The sequence below is a fragment of the Hemicordylus capensis genome, chromosome 2, assembly GCF_027244095.1.
Source record: "Hemicordylus capensis ecotype Gifberg chromosome 2, rHemCap1.1.pri, whole genome shotgun sequence".
NCBI classification, from domain to species: Eukaryota; Metazoa; Chordata; class Lepidosauria; order Squamata; family Cordylidae; genus Hemicordylus; species Hemicordylus capensis.
Window position 1 is genome coordinate 224,777,812 of NC_069658.1, and position 17,964 is coordinate 224,795,775.

Genomic DNA, 17,964 nt, shown 5'->3' on the forward strand with positions numbered 1-17,964 from the left:
GCTTGGAAGGTCGCCTGTGTCCAAGAGCTGCCGCCCCTGTGCTTGCGCACCAGAGTATAGCAGGTGTTCCTCCATCCTCTCACAGTGTGTGCCTCTGTGCCCCCTTCCCAACTCCCCTGCATGCGCCAATCACGCCAGCCTGCCTTGGGGGCCATGCAGCTCACATGGTCCCACATGCTGACCGTGCGTAGCTGCAAGGCGAGCCAAGGCAGCCCTCCTCCCTCCCTCCACTACTTAGCTCTCACCGCGGCATGATCCCGGCCAGAGGCTGTCCCCCTCCTGACCCCGCGAGGTCATAAAGGGGACTGCCGTCTTCTACCGGCGGTGCAGACCAGAGGATTATTGGGAGCTGAGGGACCACAATGCTCCAACAATGCAAGAAGAAAACAGCGTTTCCTCTCAAGGTGCCTTGGCTACAACAGGCAGCTGGTTTTAAATCGGTTGGGATCAGACATGAACCACGCTGGGCATCAAATCCCCAGGATCACTTCATTCCAGTGCCATTCATCCAATGACCCTTTTGCATGAATGCACAAAATAGTTCTTGCCTCTGCCCCACACCATGCCGCCTCCCTCTGCCACTTAGCCCTCCTTGGTACGCGTGCTTGCTCCCCCTCCCCTGAGGAAGGTTTCTGCAAAGCCGGAGCCAGGGCGGCCCTCCTCCCTCCCTCCGCCGCTTAGCCCTCACCACGGCATGATCCCAGCCAGAGATTCTACCCCTTGGCATGGTCACAAAAGGGACCGCCATCTTCCACCGGCGGTGCAGACCAGGGGGTTACAGGGGGCCGAGGGACCACAACACCCCACCGATGCAAGAGGGAAACAGCGTTCCCTCTCAAGGCACCTTGGCCGCACTAGGCACCTGGGTTTCAATCAATCAATCAATCTTTGGCTGCAGACAATGAGCATGCAAGAACCAGCAGCCCTTCAAGTGGCGCCCACTGCCATATCTTTTCCTCCATGCCCCCGCACCGCATACAGTTTGAAGCTGTAAAGATAGGGAATAAGATAGCTGTAGGAAGATCTCAGCAGCATGGGGAGGCAAGGCGGAAGCAGGGTCCCGCGCCTCCGTGATACTCCTCCTCTTCTTCTTCCGTGCCATGTGCAAAATTGAGGAAGTGAGTGCCTTGCTTACAGTTGTGGAGGTGTGTGTGTTTGACTCCTAGTCAGGGACCGGCACTCAACCCTTTGCGGACCGGCAGCGGTCCAGGGACCGGTGGTTGAGAAACTGTGATCTAGAGCCTCCTTGTGCAGAAGCAGTCTATTTCTCAGTACTAATCGGTGGGAGGCAGATGGCAGGGCCGGAGTTTTTGCCTTCTTGCCCCGTTGGTGGGCTTCTTGGAAGTGTCTGATTGGCTGCTGTGGGAAGTAGGATGCTGCAGGGTTCTTCTGCTGCTAAAATGGGATTACGAGAGGTGTAGCATTGGATATTCGTTGCAATTGTGAAATGGTACTTCCATGTCCGAGGCAGCCTACCTTCCAAGTGCCAGTTGAGAGGCAAGTGTCAGGGGAGGAGTTCTTGCCTTCATTTCCTACTTGTGGAAGGATCTGATTGTTCACTGTTGGAAACAATGCTGGACTCAGTGGACTCACCTTGGTGTGATTTAGGAGCCCAGCTCTTTGGACATTCTTACTTTCTAATGCTAACTAATCCTGAATCCGCCACAAAGTTCTTTGGAGGCATTTAATTGGGTGCCTGTACTAAATGCCTTTCAGCCTTAATTAGTGAGATAGTAGCTCCTTATTTCCACATAGTTCCCCCTTGTTTTCCCACAGGCTTGGATTCATCTCTATAATCCACCACCATTACCTTCCATAACAGGAGGGAAAGGGAAGAGTAGCTTTCCTTTGGGTCAACCCGGAGGGGTAATCTGGCTTCTTGCCCCTGTTGACAGGAACCCCCACCCCATGTGTCATTCCTGAGGAAAGGAGTGGGTTCTGCCCCATGTCCTGATCCAGACCTCTGCCTGGCTCTTTGAGGTGGCACAGTCTTGATTTCCCCCATGTATGAAATGGATGTGCTGCCTCTCTGCATTAGTTGTTGATTCCTGGATCCAGTCAACACCTGTCTTGTCTATTCTGACTGGCAGCTGCTCTCCAAGCAAAGAGGCTGCTCTGACTGGCAAGGCTCGGGCAGAGAGAGTCTTCCTCAGCCCCACTTGCAGAATGGTCTGCTCACTCACCTGCAGTGATAGGTCTGGCCCAGTGTTCCCTCTAGCTGGGATTCCCAGGTGTTGTTGAACTCCCAGAATCCCCAGCTGCAATGGCTTTTGCTTGGGGATTATGGGAGTTGTAGTCAACAGCATCTGGGAGTCCCTGTTAGAGGAAATACTGGTCTGGAGTCGAGTCTTGACTTCACATCCCAGCTTTAGCAAGAGGCACCTCACATGAATCCTCCCTCTGGTTCAATGAGGAGTCATTGATGGGCATTCCTGGAGTATGATTTTCCAGTCGCTTGTGAATCTACCTGATGGTAATACCTAGCCCACATTTGACCAGTTTGCCAACAAAAATAACTTGGGGAATTCTGTCAGCTGCTTTCTGTTCATCCAGCCCTGAAGACTTTAGCTTGTTGAAGGTAGCTAGGTGTGTTGTGATCAACTCCTTACCATGCTAGAACTGCAATCCTGACCCCTGCTCCCTATTTGTGCTATTTCTGTGGGGTTGGACACAGTCCCTTTGGAGAGAAGACAAAGGTGACGTAGGAGCTGAGCAGTTGTTCTTTGTTTATCACCTGTAAACGTTTCACTTCCTTCTTCATGTTTGTCCTTCACAGACAATGTTATCTCCATAATCCTGAGATACAGGGAAACTAGGATCTGTACATTGCAAGCCTGGGGTGTGGTTCACTTTTAGAGCACCTTACAGAAAGTTCATGGCTCTGGTGAGACCCATGGCTTCCTGTTTGGTGGTTCAAGCTCTTCACCCCCTGGGTTGCATGCCACCCCTGCAGCCTTTACCCAGTGGCTGTGTGGGGGGGCAAATAACATAGGAACATAGGAGTCAGGTGGGTATATAAAATAGGAGCATAGGAGTTATTTGGAGTCAGGCCATTGGTCCATCTAGTTCAGCACTGTCTACACTGATTGGTAGTAGCTCTCCAGGGTTTAAGGCAGGAATCTCTCCCAGCCTTAGCTGAAGCTGCTAGGGATTGAACTTGGGACCTTCTGCATGCAAAGCAGATGCTATACTAGTGAGCCACCAGTAAGCCCTAATGGCAGGGTTCTGCTGCTCCCTTGAGAGTTAGGGAGATGGGGAGATAAAGGTGAGTCTAGATGTGAACGGAGGAGTTTGGGAGGGAGAAACGGACGTGCATCTCAGGCATGAGCTTTGACTGCTCTGTTTCTCTCAAGATTTGCACACAAAATATACACACAATCTTTCTCCCTAGAGCTTTCCTTTAAAAAATAAAAGAAAATTGTCTCTCAAGATCAGGGGAACATTTGAATGCATGGAAAACATGCTCCTCCCCAACCACTTGTTTAGTTTGTCTGGTTTAAATACAGATATTCACAAATTTAGGCTGAGTTCACTAGTCAGCCATTATTTGTGGCTGCCACCAATCCTCTCCCTTCCCTGATCCTTTTCTGGCACACAGGCAGAAAGCTTAGGAGAGAAGCAGGTCTTCTCTCATTTGCAATGGGATGTGGAGATGGTAAGAAATGCTGGGAGTCCTCTCCTGCTGCTCAGAAAGGATTCCTTCTCAGAAGTGGCAGTAGAAACGAGACCTTTGGTGAGGAGATCTGTGTGGTGAGGGGGTGTCCTGCTTGCCAGAGGGATGGTGGCACTTGCCACTGGTGAGCTGGCCAGTGGATTTGTATTTGCTTTAATAGCTGGAGAACCACTTGCAGAAGTGCTAAGCAGGGTCTTGCTTGAAGAGGAGAATTGCTCTTGTTCAGAACAATTGCTCCTGGTTTAGAACAAAGACTCTGGCTAGGGGCAAGATTCCGCCCCCCCCCCCCCGACTGAGATGCTCAGGACTGCACCGCACCCCAGTTTGGTCACAGAGTCATATTTCCACCTTTGCATATTGCTTGCAGAATTGCATTTCTCCCTACCCCCCCACACCCATCTGAAGAAGATACCCAGCATTAACTGAGCGGATATCCCAGAGGCTTCAGTGAAGAGATGATGATTATTATCATTATCATCTACATTTTTTATATCCCGCTCTTCCTTCAAGTTGCCCAGAGCCACGTACTACATACTTATGTTTCTCCTCACAACAACCCTGTGAAATAGGTTAGGTTGAGAGATAAGTGACTGGCCCAGAGGTCCTCAGCAAGTATCATAGCTGAATGGGGATTTGAACTCGGGTCTTCCTTGTCTTAGTCCAGCACTCTAACCACTACACCACGCTGGCCCCAGTAGACTGTCTCAGATCACAGGCTCTGGTCGCTGTGAACAGGCCTTAAGGAGAGCAAGGGATCCACACATTAAGGTTTAGCTCACTAGCTAGCTGTTATTTGTGGTCACCACCAATCCCCTCTCTTCCCACAGATACTTTTTTGGCATTTTTTGTAGTCAAAGGTCTTAGGAAAGAAAGGGATCTTCTGTCCTTTGCACTGGGAGATAGAGATGGTAAGAAACAGGGGGACCCCTTTCCTACTGCTCAGAAAGGATTCTTGCTGTTTCTCACCTGCTCAAAAATGGGATGGAAATGAGACCTCTGGTGATGAGATACGTGTGCTGCTGGGTGTCCTGCTTGCCAGAGAGCTGGGGGTGGCAAGTGAGTTTCTAGATGGCTGCAGAGAGCATTTGGGACTCTGGAGCTCACCTCTTCCACTTTGAATGAGGCCTGGAAACCAACTGTCAGCCAGTGAAGTGACGTGGCAGGATTGGTCCCCACTTGTCTGGCTGCGTCCTGGACTGGCCGCAGCTCCCAAACCCACTTTGGAGGCATTCCTCTGTAGAACATGTGACCGTGGACGAGTCTGGATGTGAGCAGGGCATGAGTGACAGCAACCCAATCTTTCTTGCGTGTTTCCAGGTCTCCTGTGAATTTGGCATGGTCCATGTCTTCTCGGAGAAAGGGAGCACCAAAGGCAAGGATTACTGTATCCTCTTCAACTCCCTGTGGGCCCACCTCCCCCATGATCTGGGCAAAGCGGTGAGTTGTTGCTTGCTTCCCGAGACATGTGCTTAGCCTGCCCTTTCCCGCGGCCCCAGGATGGGGACCCAACTTGGGCCCAGGCCCAACAGAAGCTTTTAAGGCTTCTGTCGCCCTCCGATAGATGTCTCTCACTCGTTCTCCTTCTCCTCCCTAGTCTCTCTTGCAGCTGCAGGACCAGACGGTGTCTGTTTTGTGCTCACCTTCTGATGTCCCCGACGGGGGCTTCAGCAATATGATCCCTATGGTGATGCGGGGCAACTGCACCTTCTATGAGAAAGTCAGACTGGCGCAGATCAACGGGGCTCGGGGGCTGCTGATTGTCAGTCGGGAGAGGCTGGTAAGTCAGTTCTGGCATTGCGAGGGAGGCCTGAGGGAGGGAGGGACTCAGTCCTCCTCCCTCTCCATCTCTTCTGTCCTGGTGCTCCCTTCTTATCAGGCCTCAGTGGAGGAATGTGTGCTTTGCATGCAGCAGATCCTGGGTTCAGTCCCTGGCAGCATGGCCAGGTAGGGCTGGGAGAGACCCCTGCTTGAAACCCTGAAGAGCCATTGCCAGTCGGAGTAGATCAGCGTTCTTCATTGTAAGGCCTGGGGGCCAGTCAACCCTAAGAGCGGCTTCCTGGCTCATTGTGGATTGGGCCTGTGTGAAGCTTCGGCCAAAGCTGAATACTCTGTGGGGTCCCTCTGGCACCATGCCCAGTGTCAGAGGGAAACGGAGCCCTTTAAGGGAAACGGAGCCCTCTTGAGCTCCCGCACCACCTTGGAAGACATGCACAGAGTGCTGGGAAGTGTAGTCCTTCCTAGTCATGCTTTTCTCCTAGAGCTCTTAAGGGAGGGCTCTGTCTCTCTTGAAGGGCCCTCCCAAGCACTGAGAAAAGTGCAGTGCTGTGCAGGGGCAAGCACAGTGGGAAATGGCTCTCATACTGAAGGTTTTTGCTGAAGTGGCTCCTGTCTAAAAAAAACCACCAGTGTTCAGGCTGCTCCAGGCAGAGAATAGTTAAAGGGGTCTCCTGAGAGGGAAAACCTCACAAATAACAGAAACTACCATTTGCGGTAACTAAATTGGTATACAAGGAAATTGTATACTAACTGCGATAACTAAGTTAGGAAAGATAACTAACTGAGATAACTAAATTGGTATACAAGGAAATTGCCCACAAATGGGCAAAATGGTAGGAAATAAACCTGTGAAAGTGAAGGGTCACCTCCTGTCCTTTGTCCCCCAGCATCTGGCATTCAGAGAGCAACTGTCTTTGTATGTGGAGGTTCCACATAGCCATCATGAGTAATAGCCATTGATAGGCCATTCCTGCTCAATGAATTTGTCTCAGCCCCTCTTAAAGGCATGTAAACCAGCAAGTGTTGCCGCATCCTTTGGCAGTGAGTTCCATAATTTCATCCCAGAATGTCTGAAGAAGTCTTTTCTTTTGTCTGTCCTCCCTATCAATTTTACTGTGTGGCCCCTTGATTTCTAGTCTCTTGAAGAGGGAGGGAAACCACTTTCTCCATGCTACAGATAAGGACCGTTTATTGCAATCATTAATTGCGTAGGAGAAACTTCCTGCCTAAGCTCAGGAGCTGTGAGGGCTCCCATTTTCTGATTGCCAGTGAATAGAAAACAAGGTAGGAGTGGGAGGAAGTGAAAGTCTGCTTGTCAGAGAGCTTTTTGTCCTACCTTGTTAAAGAGCTGGGTACATCTGCTGGGTAGGGCGGAACCGTCTGACTCAGCTGCTGCTTAGCAGACTATCACAATCAACCCCTCTTACTTTTTTCTTCACTCAAGATGATTGGAAAACAGGAGCCTGCACAGCTCCCAAACCTGAGTAGGAGTCTTCTCTTACCCAATTAATTTATCAGTCCATTAATTGGGTAGGAGTACTCAATTAACCAGCCTATAGTTTTATAAACCTCTGCTTCCCAATGTTAGTCCTCCTCCTTCCAAATGAAGGTGCTCCAAATGTGGTTCCCCCTGATCATTTGGGTTGCCTTTCTCTGCCCCATTTCTAGCTCTCTGTCATCCTTGTTGAGATGCAGTGGCTAGAACTCTTCAGGCTATTTCAAAGGCAACCACACCAGAGAGTTGTAGAATGGTCTTCGGATGCTGGAGGTACTTGGGATACTGGTGCCTCTCTCTCCCATGCAAGACCTGCCTCCTCAACAGCACCTTCACCAAACCACTCCAGGCTCCCCTTCCTGGCAGGCAGAGATGTCGGTTTTCCTGTGCTGTAAAAACATTTTTCTTTTTTAAAATATATAATGGAAATTCAGGATTTTTTTAAAAAAGAAAATTTCATTTCCTTTTCATTTCACTCATTCAGTTACATTCATATATGAGCCCTAGTCCAGGGACTGTCGGGCAATATACAACAAATTAAAAACAACCAATAGCTGTAATGAAATTTCATTTAAAATTACACTAAAAATCAAAATATACACAATGGCTATCAAACCTAAACTATGCCCAGGGCTGTATGACAGATTACTGCCTCTGAACATGGGGTCTTCAAGTAGCCATCAATAAACTACCTCCTTCATGAGTGTTTCAACTTTCCTATCTCCTCCCACATAAGCATTCACAACTGTACAATTCAATTCAGTTTATTACAATCAAAGATCAACACGCAGTTCAAATCCAGATACAAGAGTCCCCAAAAGTGAACATTGACACCTGTACATGCATGCATGTATATACATACACATAAAATATACAATTAAGAACTATACATAAAATATAAAATGGAATAAGATGACAAAATAAAAACAAAATGAATAAAGAGCCTGTATCTCTGACACACCGTGGGTGGCTCTTAATTGCAGCTGTACAGAATTTGGCCACCAGATGCAAGACATCGGTATAAGTATCAGAAAGAAAGAAGTTTATATGAAACTCATCAGAATTATTTGGATATATAAAAATAAGAGAAGCAATAAATCTAAGACTTGGATCATGATAAAATGAGCAATACAAAAGCACATGACCTACTGTTTCAACGCTAGTGTCAGGGCTCTTCTGTGGGTTGGATATGTCAGATTATACAGATAGATGGCTGGTTTTTGCAAGGGCTTAACTGCTCCAAGCCACCTGTAGCTTGATGCCTGACCTAAATCTATCTGGTGTCCCATATTGATAATACACTGCTTAAGGATCACTCTGGCATTATAGCCCAGGGGGAGTAGAAATTCTATTGAAAGTCCATATACTGTTAATTTTTCAGTGATCAAGTGGGTCCAATCAGAGGGGTGTTCATCTTCAAAGATTAAGGGAGCTAAGCCAGAAGGAGGGGAAATCAATATCAGCCAGAAGCTGAAAATATAAATCCAGGCAGAGGACTCCACGTTTAACAAACCAGCTTCCAATCACAGCTTGACATTTGACACACAACAGGAGGTTGAAAAAATAGCCCTGAGAAACTTGGACTGAATCCTTTCAAGTGGACGAAAGTCACGATATATGCAAATCCCGCCCAACCCCTACGCCTTAGCTTTTCCTGCCCCCTCCAACCAAAAAGCAAATCTTATGTAGCCTGTCAGCCTTATGGAGGAAGCTGCCGTATACTGAGTCCATCTAGCTCAGTACTGTTTACACTGACTGGCAGCAGCTCTCTAAGGCTTCAGGCAGGAGTTTCTTCCAGCCCTACCCAGAGCTGAGGCCAGGAATTGAACCTGGGACCTGCATGCAAAACAGATGCTACAGCCCCAAATGGAGGGCTTTTTTTCCTCTCTTTGCATTCTTTAGTTTGTGGTTGTGGGGTGGGTTTGTTTTTGAGTTGGATGTGGGTCTCACAGGGCTTGCTCTGTGTCAGGTGCTGGGCTCTCCCCCCTGCCCCTGCATGGTTCCACTCGAATGACTTTCCTTTTAACTTGTTTCTTTTCCCGTATGCCTTCCTCCCACAAAACATTAATGTCTCTTTCAAAGCCTTCTCTAAATAATTAGAATTATTTGGAAGATATTCATCTCCTGGGATTCCACACCACTTTGGTGTCCAGAACAGAGTATGGGCTTTCTTTCCCAAGTCTGGAAGCAGCCTGCCCAAAGCCCCTTCTGTTCCCCGGCTGGGGCGTTGCTCTTGCACTTTGCAGGGGCCACCTTACCACTGGGATTTCCAGATGTTGTTCACTACAACTTCCAGCATCCCCAGCTGCAGTGGCCTTTGGCTGGGGGTTCTGGGAGTTGTAGTCAACATTATCTGGGAATCCCTGTTAGAGGGAACACTTTGTAACTTCGGTGTGTAGCCTTCTTCATGGCTATGAACCGTGTCCCATCACCCCTGCTTACTTCTCCGTCATCCTCCTGTTAGAGGTTGTTGATTTTTACCCACAATAGGTAAAACAGCAGAGCACTAAGGAATGAGCACACACTCCAGTTACAGAGGATGGTTTGGATATTGCAGCTATTTAGAGAAAACACATGGAGATCCTTGGGTGACTAAACACTAAACATTTATTGGTTAAATACACTTAGACAGGAAAGACCTATATCTAATCTAAAGGAGAGAGAGATGTTTCCATCTGCTCTCTAGGAGGAAAGGAAGGATTGTGACTCAGCACAGGAAGTGCTGCAGAGTCAGTTCAGGGGTCATAGAGTAGGGACAGATAGGGAGACCCTGACTCACGGTCTCTACTCCCAATGCCCCTAGTGGTCATTAGGACAGTTGGTGTAAAAGGTCGATGCACTGGAAGTTCATCTCCAACACCTCCTGCTGCCATTGTGTACATGTTGCTGCCAGATGTGTGTGTCCTGCAGAGACCCAAGTTCAAATCCATTCATGAAACTCACTGGGTGACTCTGGGCCAGTCATTTTCTCTCAGCCTAACCTACCTCACAGGGTTGTTATGAGGATAAAGATAACCATGTGCACTCCTTTGGGCTCCCTGGAGCAAGAGTAGGATATAGGAAAGGAAAGGTTGTCCCGTCGAGTCAGTATTGGCTCCTGGCGACCACAGAGCCATGTGGTTTTCTTGGTAGAATACAGGAGGGGTTTACCATTTACATCTCCCACACAGTATGAGATGGTGCCTTTCAGCATATTCCTATATTGATGCTGCCTTGATATAGGAGTTTCCCATATTCGATATACATGTAATTAATTAAATCTAAGTACTGAACTTGTAATGAAGCTCCTAAGTTGAGCAGAATGTTGCAAAAGGAAGCAGTTGGAATAAATGAGAATATAACAGGGACCCACCAGATCAAACCAAAGTGTGTCACTCAGACCAAAATGGGTCCTAGCCAGATGCCCCGGGGAAGCGAAGAAGTGGGACATGTAGGCAAATAGTTCTTTTCCTGCCATTGCTCCCCTGCAGCTGGTATTTAGAGGCATACGGCTCCTGAACTATACTGGTTCCATTATAGCCACTGTAACTAGTAGCCATTGACTGCTTCTTCTCTCCACCTTCAATTTTTCTAATTGCCTTTTGAAGCCATTTAGGCTAATGGCCATCACTACATCTTGTGGCACTGAGTTCCCTCTGAGTTCTCCTAAGCGACGAAGGCCTTTAAAAAAAAATCTGGCCCAGATTTCCTGCCAGTCAGTTTCATTGGCGTTCCAGTGTGAAGGGAACTCCAATGTGAAGGGAGACGAAGGAGCAAAAGTGTTTTTCCACACCACACACCATTGTAGAAACCTGAGTTGTATCCTCCCTGTGAGCCTGGTTTGTACTATGGCGTATGGTATAAGTTGATATGTCAGCAAAGCCATGCACATATTGACACCAGTTCTCTTCAAAAGACCCTTTATTGCTCAAAAATAAAAGTTGGTAAACATCAATACAAATGTTTCAGCATACACGCTAGGGATGTGCAAACTGGTTCGACTTCTTGGGGGAGGGGGGTGTCCAATGGCAGTTCCCCATCCAGCCTCCATTTGTCCCAGGCCACGCAGAGGCCCATTGCACATGCACAGCGGCCTCCAAAATGGCCACCGTGTGTGTGTGGGATGCCCGAACTGGGCAGTTTTTGCCGAAATGGAGGCCGGGGGGCAGGGGGGACCTCCGCGGACCCTCCCGCAGCCTCAGAATCACCTGGTTTTTCTCACAGGCTAGTGAATCTTATAGCAGCAGCCAATACCTCTCAAGCATTGACATCTGGTCTCTGTTTTTCTATAAATATAAATAACTAGCTGACCAGGCACAGAGCATTTGCGCCCCTAGGTCTCCCTGACTTCTCCCTGACTCTCCCCCCGCCCCCCCCGCCTGCCTGGCAGCCTCCTCCAGCTGGCCTGCCACCACCTCCTCCTGCCTGCTGCCTCCTCAGGCCGGTGCGGATTCGCCTGCCCGCCCGCCGCCTCCTAACTCCTCCTCTGTGCCCAAAGCCTGGAACTCTCGTGAGTGGTGCCGCCATTCTTGTGAGAGGTTGCCACACATCCCCATGTGGCACATCTTGGAGAATTGATTATATAGATTATATAGATGTTTCCTTCATTTTCATTTTTTGTACATTCCTTTCAATCCCCCAAATAGATATTTTGTTAGACACTAGTTTGCCTTCATGCTTTCCCCTCATATGCATTGACCAGGGCTTTTTTCTGTGTACACAGAGCCTCATATCTGCTAGATGTTCTGTGGCGTATGGGTCGTCTTGGCCATGAGCAGCATATCGTGTGCACCCAGCAGCTCATCCCTTCCTGCTAGTAGTGTGCACGGATCGGTTCGGAGGCCATTCCACTGGCCTCCGAACCGATCCGGACAAGGGGTGGTTTTGGTTCGGGAGGGTTGGGGTGGGGGGTTCCATTAAGGGCGGGGGGGCTTTACTCACCCCTCCCGCGCTTTGCTGCTCTGGCGCCATAATTATTTTTAAAAATGCGCCGCAGAATTGCTCGTTGCTTGCCGCTCCGGGGCTCCTTCTTGACTTCAAAATCGGGCGGCAGGATACTTCCCTGCCGCCCCCGAAGCCCCCTCAAGCCATTTGAGCTCTTGAAATCTCGCCCGGACCGAGTGCTAAAGCGCTCGGGCGGGCGGCGGGGAGATGTCTGTCCGTCCGCCCGCCCCCTTCCCTGCCTTCTGCGAAGTGCAGGGAGCCTTCTGCGCGCGCCTCCCTGCGAAGTGCAGGGAGCCTTCTGCGCGCGCGAAGTGCAGGGAGCCTCCGTGCTTGTTGGGAGGCGAACACTAACACATCCCCCACCCCAGTGCCGAGCCGCAGGTCCGCGGTCCGGTGCACACCCCTACTTCCTGCCAAGACTGCCCTCACTTTCCCTGCTCCTTAAATCTACCCCCCAGGTTCCCCCCGCCGGCAACCGAAGTCAGTATGAAGAGATTGACATCCCGGTGGCCCTGCTGAGCTACACTGACATGTTGGACATTGGCAAGGTAAGCGGGCCGGCCCGCCAGCTGCTTTTGAAATGTGTGCCTAGTTGTTGCAAGTGGGATGGGTTGGCGGTGGCAGGGGGCGACCTCAAGAACAGAGCTCTTTCCCACTTAAAAAAAGCTTAGCAGGGGTTGTTGTTATTCTTGTTTTGGAGTCAATCAGTTGACAGATTAAATTTATGTATAAGGGAAAAAACCACTTGACTGTATCAGGCAGAGGTTTGTAATGAGAAACTTGGTGAATACATTCACATTTTCCTCTCATTTTCCTCCGTGCTTGTTGGGAGGCAAACACTAACACATCCCAACTTATTGGGCAGACAAGTCATTTAAGTTCCCTAAATATTTCACTCGTACTCCCCTAAAAGGTATTTGTTTGATAGATTATGTGCTGTCAAGTCGGTGTCGACTCTTTAGCGACCACATAGATAGGTGGAGTCTCTCCAGAAAATCTCCCATTCAGTAGTGTAACTGCACTTGACACACAAGAGTGCTCAAAGAGCGAATCTGCAGCATCAAAAGGAATATTGGTCAGATCATGTGAGGGGTATAGGAGAGGAGAGCTGGTCTTGTGGTAGCAAGCATGACTTGTCCCCTTAGCTAAGCAGGGTCTGCCCTGGTTGCATCTGAATGGGAGACTAGAAGTGTGAGCACTGCAAGATATTCCCCTCAGGGGATGGAGCCGCTCTGGGAAGAGCAGAAGGTTTCAAGTTCCCTCCCTGGCAGCATCTCCAAGATAGGGCTGAGAGAGATTCCTGCCTGCAACCTTGGAGCTGCTGCTCCAAGCTGCTGCCAGTCTGTAAAGACAATACTGAGCTAGATAGACCAATGGTCTAGCTCAATATATGGTAGCTTCCTATGTTCCTATGTAAAGAAAACACCAGGGTTGATTTGATTTAAACCATGATTTAAATCGCTTCACAGAAGGACTCAATTTTAATGATTTAACTCACGATTTAAATTACTAGTCAGGAAGATTCTATTTAATCATCATTTTCTATAAAAGTATATTCTTGTTGTCTAATATAACCTTAATACATTCAGAGGTAGCTGTAGCTTTCATTTTTAGAAGGTAGGTACACACTATAATAAGTGCACACATCTCATAATGCTGTTTCTTTTGGGCAACCAGGCCTTGCATTTCGTCATTGCACTGTTTGCATTTTGCACGCATGCCTTTCTTACCCACAGGTACAGGAATGTCTTCAAAATATTCCTAAACGGGATCTCTCTTTTGGCCTGCTGCCATAATAGGTGTTTCTCTCAGAAAAAGTTTCCTCAGGATGTCATGAATACGTTCTAATCGCTTTTAGTAACACTTTCTACTCCCCTCCCCTCCCCTATCCCATGCATTTATATCCAGATTCCTCCTCACTCAGATCTACTCCATCCCCACAAATCCTTTGTTCATTCATTGTCTTTCTTTGTCTTTGCACGGGTTGAGGGGGCTGGGCAAGGGCTTGACTGTTTGTGCTGCATGTACACCACCAGCAGAATAGAACTGATCAGGTCTATTATCTCTCATCCCCATATGCTGCTGAAAACATGTTCATAGGATATAATTAGAAGATATGGTTAATATTCATGATGATATCTTTGATCTAGGTTCTTTATGAAATTTTTTTTCTTTTAAAAAATCCAATTTAAATTATAAAATGATTATTTTATTGCTATTTAAAGTCAATTTTTATCAACCCTGGAAAAGACACATAAAGACATCATGTAACCCTCAACAAAGAAAAGCCTAATCCTGCGTCCCTCACTGGGATAATGTAGCCAAATGAACAAATGTATTATTTGTTGATGGTGATAGAGATTCCAAAGAGCTGACCTGCATTCCATAAATCTAACCTTGCCAAGGGCTTGGTGAGAAATGCAGTTGATTGTTTGGCTATGCAGTTTTTGTTTGGCTGGGAAGGGTTGTTCCAGGAGGCCTCTGCACTGCCAGGCAAAGTAGACAGTCCTGACCTGGAGGGACCAAGGGTCTGACTCATTAGGCAGCAGCTTCCTATGTAACCCCTCTTTCTCCCCAAGTGACAAACAGCGCAGGTGTCTTGAAGCTCAGTGGAGTGACAGTGTAAGAACTAGGTGTGATGACCAGAAGGATGTCACACAGGGAATCAGCTTATGTGTCCCCTGCCCCCCACACAGTTAGCTTTCCAGGAGCCTTTTTCATATGCCACCCACCTGCCCTGGGAGGGAGGGAGGGAGGGAAAAGGAGGCAGGTAGGCAAAGACAAACAAGAGAGCTGGACTCTGTTTTTTGTTTTGTTTTAATGCATTATGTGGAAATGGAAGATTAATGTTCTATATTTAGCTGAATCAAAGACCAGGTTTTTCCAAGTTCTTTGATGTTAGAAATTGGGGGTGGGGGTCATCTTAAATTCCCCTTCCTTTCGGGTAAATACAGGTATAATCTCTACGTTTCCTGTGTGTTTAAGGGTGTTGTCTTACATTTGGAGGAGTCTTCTATTCAGGTATATCCAAAGCTAGGTGCTTATAACTTATAGCTGTCTTGTAACATTTCTCTGTAAAACTGGGTCCTAGGAATATTTACCCGTATTTTATGGACTATAAGACGCTACAGACTATAAGACGCACCTTAATTTTAATCCAGTTTTTCAGAGTTTTAACATATTAAACTGTTATCAAAACTGTACCAAAAAGTCCTGCTAGCTCCAGGAAAGGACTCTCAGCCTTGCTTCAGTTTGTTCTCCTTTCTTCTTGCCTCAGATAAGTCCTCTTTCAATTGCTCCTACTCCACTCCTTGTTTTCTCTTCAACCTCGCTTCTGACCCTATTAAAAAAAACCAAAAAACCTCTTTCGTTTTCGAGCTTTCCTTCTCCTCACCAGAATGCACATACTTGGGGTGGGCGGGCAGGGGTCATATGAACTTCCAGAGGAGGGAGCGGCCACCACTTCGGCTCTCCAACTTCTTTGCACTTTCTTCAGCTGAACATGTTTGCAGAAAGGCAGCTGAACATGTTTGCAGAAAGTAAAACGGGAGGGAGAGCTGATAACGATGGTGTTGCTGGTGGTGATGTAAAACTTGCACGATCGGGGAGGAGGAGGAGTCCACGGCCCAAGCGGCAGAGGGTGAGCTGGAGCGGCAGTCCCCAGGTGGCACGGGGTTAATAGAGGGTCGCCCCCAACCCCATCCTTTAGCATTGGTACAGGCTTTGCCGGGGAATAGCCCCCCTTCCTTGAGCCTGTTGGGCAGGCTTACGAGTATGACACATAGTTACGAGTATAAGACGCACCTGAATTTTGGTGGATATTTTTTGAGGAAAAAAGTGCCTCTTATAGTCCGTAAAATATGGTATGTCTTGGTGCAGAAGGTGCCAGTTGGTTTAGGTGGAGGGACTGTTGGAACCGGGGCTGTTGCTGATTTCCAAAACAACTCGCTGATGGCTTGTGCACCTTTTGTGAGCTCCTGCCATGCCTGGAGCTCCATACCAACTGTGGAGCAGAAAGCCGGCACTGCCCAAGTGCCACTGGGCGAAGGGGAAATCCTGCTTGTGGGGGACAGAATGGCAGGCCAACTCAATGGCTCCTCTTCTTTCCCTCTCTCCATGCTACTGTCGCTGCTGCAGAGTTTTGGCCCCTCAGTCAAGGTGGCGATGTACGCGCCCAACGAGCCGGTCTTGGACTATAACATGGTGATCATATTTGTGATGGCTGTGGGCACAGTCGCCGTTGGTGGATACTGGGCAGGAAGCCGAGATGTGAAGAAGTAAGTTGGGCTAGCAGACCAGCTGTGTGTCAGGTAGCTAGCCGGGTGACGACAGCATCTTCTGGATTCTTGTGGGCGTAACGCGCTGCCAGGATGGGGCAGGATCTTGACCTGGGGCTCCCAACGATCTCTTTTGCCCTGAAGGCCTAGCACGATGCTTTGAGGGCACTCTCGGGGCTGTGGTCCCCTCCTGCCTAGGCATTCATTAGCTGACCCCCAGGGGCCAATTCCTGCCCACCAGGCTCCAGCCTCGGGGCTTGCCCCCTTGGCCAGGGCAGTGCCTAAGCGCCTGCTCCTTGGTCCTTACTGTTGCCTGGGATCGTGACTGCCGGTCCTTGCTTGCTACTCTGTCCTTCAGCCTCTATTTGTTTTGGCTCATGTATCTGCTGCATCTGGCCCACTTGGACTGACATACGAATACGCCAAATATTTATATACAGTTTTTCGACAAATGTTTCCCAAAGCGGTTTACATAGAGACAAATAAAGCAAATAAGCAAGCAAGCAAACAAATAAAATGGCTCCCTGTCCCCAAAGGGCTCCCAATCTTAAACACTAGACACCAGCGACAAACCGCTGGAAGGATGCTGTGCTGGGGACGGAGAGGGCCAGTTGGTCTCCCCCGGCTCAGTGACGAGAATCCCCACATTGAAAAGGGGCCTCTGTGCCCAGTGAGCAGGGTCTCCCCCAGGCCCTGGAACCCGATTTGGTGGCCTTCTCGGCCCTCAGCTGGCCCCACTCAGCAGGTGAGGCCCTGCATGGCACACAGAAGGCCCCAGTTTCCGTCCCTGGCACCACCTCCAGATAAGGCAAGGAAAGCCCCCCGGGCAGTCCACACACACATGATGAGGCTAGAAGCCTCCTACTCTGATTTGGGCGTTGGGTGTTTGCTGACTGTGTGTGAGTGAAAGCCAAGGTCGGAGATGCGACGCCTGCTCGTCTGCTAAGCAGCAGCTGGGTCAGCAGGCTCCCTCCTACCCAGAGCTGCTGGATGAGGGAGGAGGGAAAGCTTTCTTTCCCAGCTGCTGCTGAGCACAGATCATGGATGGCGCCTCCAACCTTGGTTTTCACTGACAGACTGGCAAACAGGAGCAGGCACAGCTCCCGAACTGGGGTAGGAGTTTTCTCCCACTCAGTTCTGGATGGGGTCACACTTCCCTGGAAGGAGCAGGTACGCAGTCTGGGGGTGCTTCTGGATCCAGACCTCTCCCTGGTATCCCAGGTTGAGGCAGTGGCCAGAGGTGCTTTCTATCAGCTTCAGGTGATACTCCAGCAGTGTCCATTTCTTGAGATGAACAACCTCAGAACAGAGGTACATATGCTGATAACCTCCAGACTTGACTACTGCAATGCACTCTCCATGGGGCTGCCTTTGTACAGAGTCTGGAAATTGCAGTTGGTACAAAATGTGGCAGCCAGGTTGGGCTCTGTGTCATCTTGGAAAGGCCATATCTGCAGTTGCCACTCCTGAATTGAAAGAGCTACACTGGCTACCAGTAAGTTTCTGGGTAAAATACAAGGTGCTGGTTATAACCTATAAAACCCTAAAGAGCTTAGGCCAAGGTATTTAGGAGAAGGTCTTCTTTGCCATGAGCCCTGCCCCCCATTGAGATCCACAGAGGTTCATCTGCAGTTGCCACTAGCTCTCCGGGTGGCTACTCGGGAACAAGCCTTCTCTGTTGCAGCACTGAGACTCTGGAATGTGCTTTCTGCTGAAATAAGTGCTTCCCCATCTCTGAAAACTTTTTAAAAAGTCCCTGAAGACTCTTTTTTCCCCCTCCCACCCAAGTCTTTTAACATGGCTGTGGTTTTAAATTATTT

At 48.8% G+C, this 17,964-nt stretch overlaps 1 protein-coding gene across 3 annotated transcripts in view; it reads left to right on the forward strand.

The window, feature by feature from the left end:
- The window catches only part of SPPL2B (signal peptide peptidase like 2B), a 43,133-nt gene that overhangs the window by 1,618 nt on the left and 23,551 nt on the right, over positions 1-17,964 (forward strand). For all 3 annotated transcript variants that reach the window (XR_008316356.1, XM_053297029.1, XM_053297028.1), the window contains exons 2-5: positions 4,991-5,110; positions 5,268-5,450; positions 12,326-12,415; positions 16,005-16,144. Coding sequence is in view for 2 of the 3 variants with exons in the window: in XM_053297029.1 (XP_053153004.1) it covers positions 4,991-5,110; positions 5,268-5,450; positions 12,326-12,415; positions 16,005-16,144 (533 nt within the window). In the remaining variant the exon portion in view is untranslated. The remainder of the gene's footprint in view (positions 1-4,990; positions 5,111-5,267; positions 5,451-12,325; positions 12,416-16,004; positions 16,145-17,964) is intronic.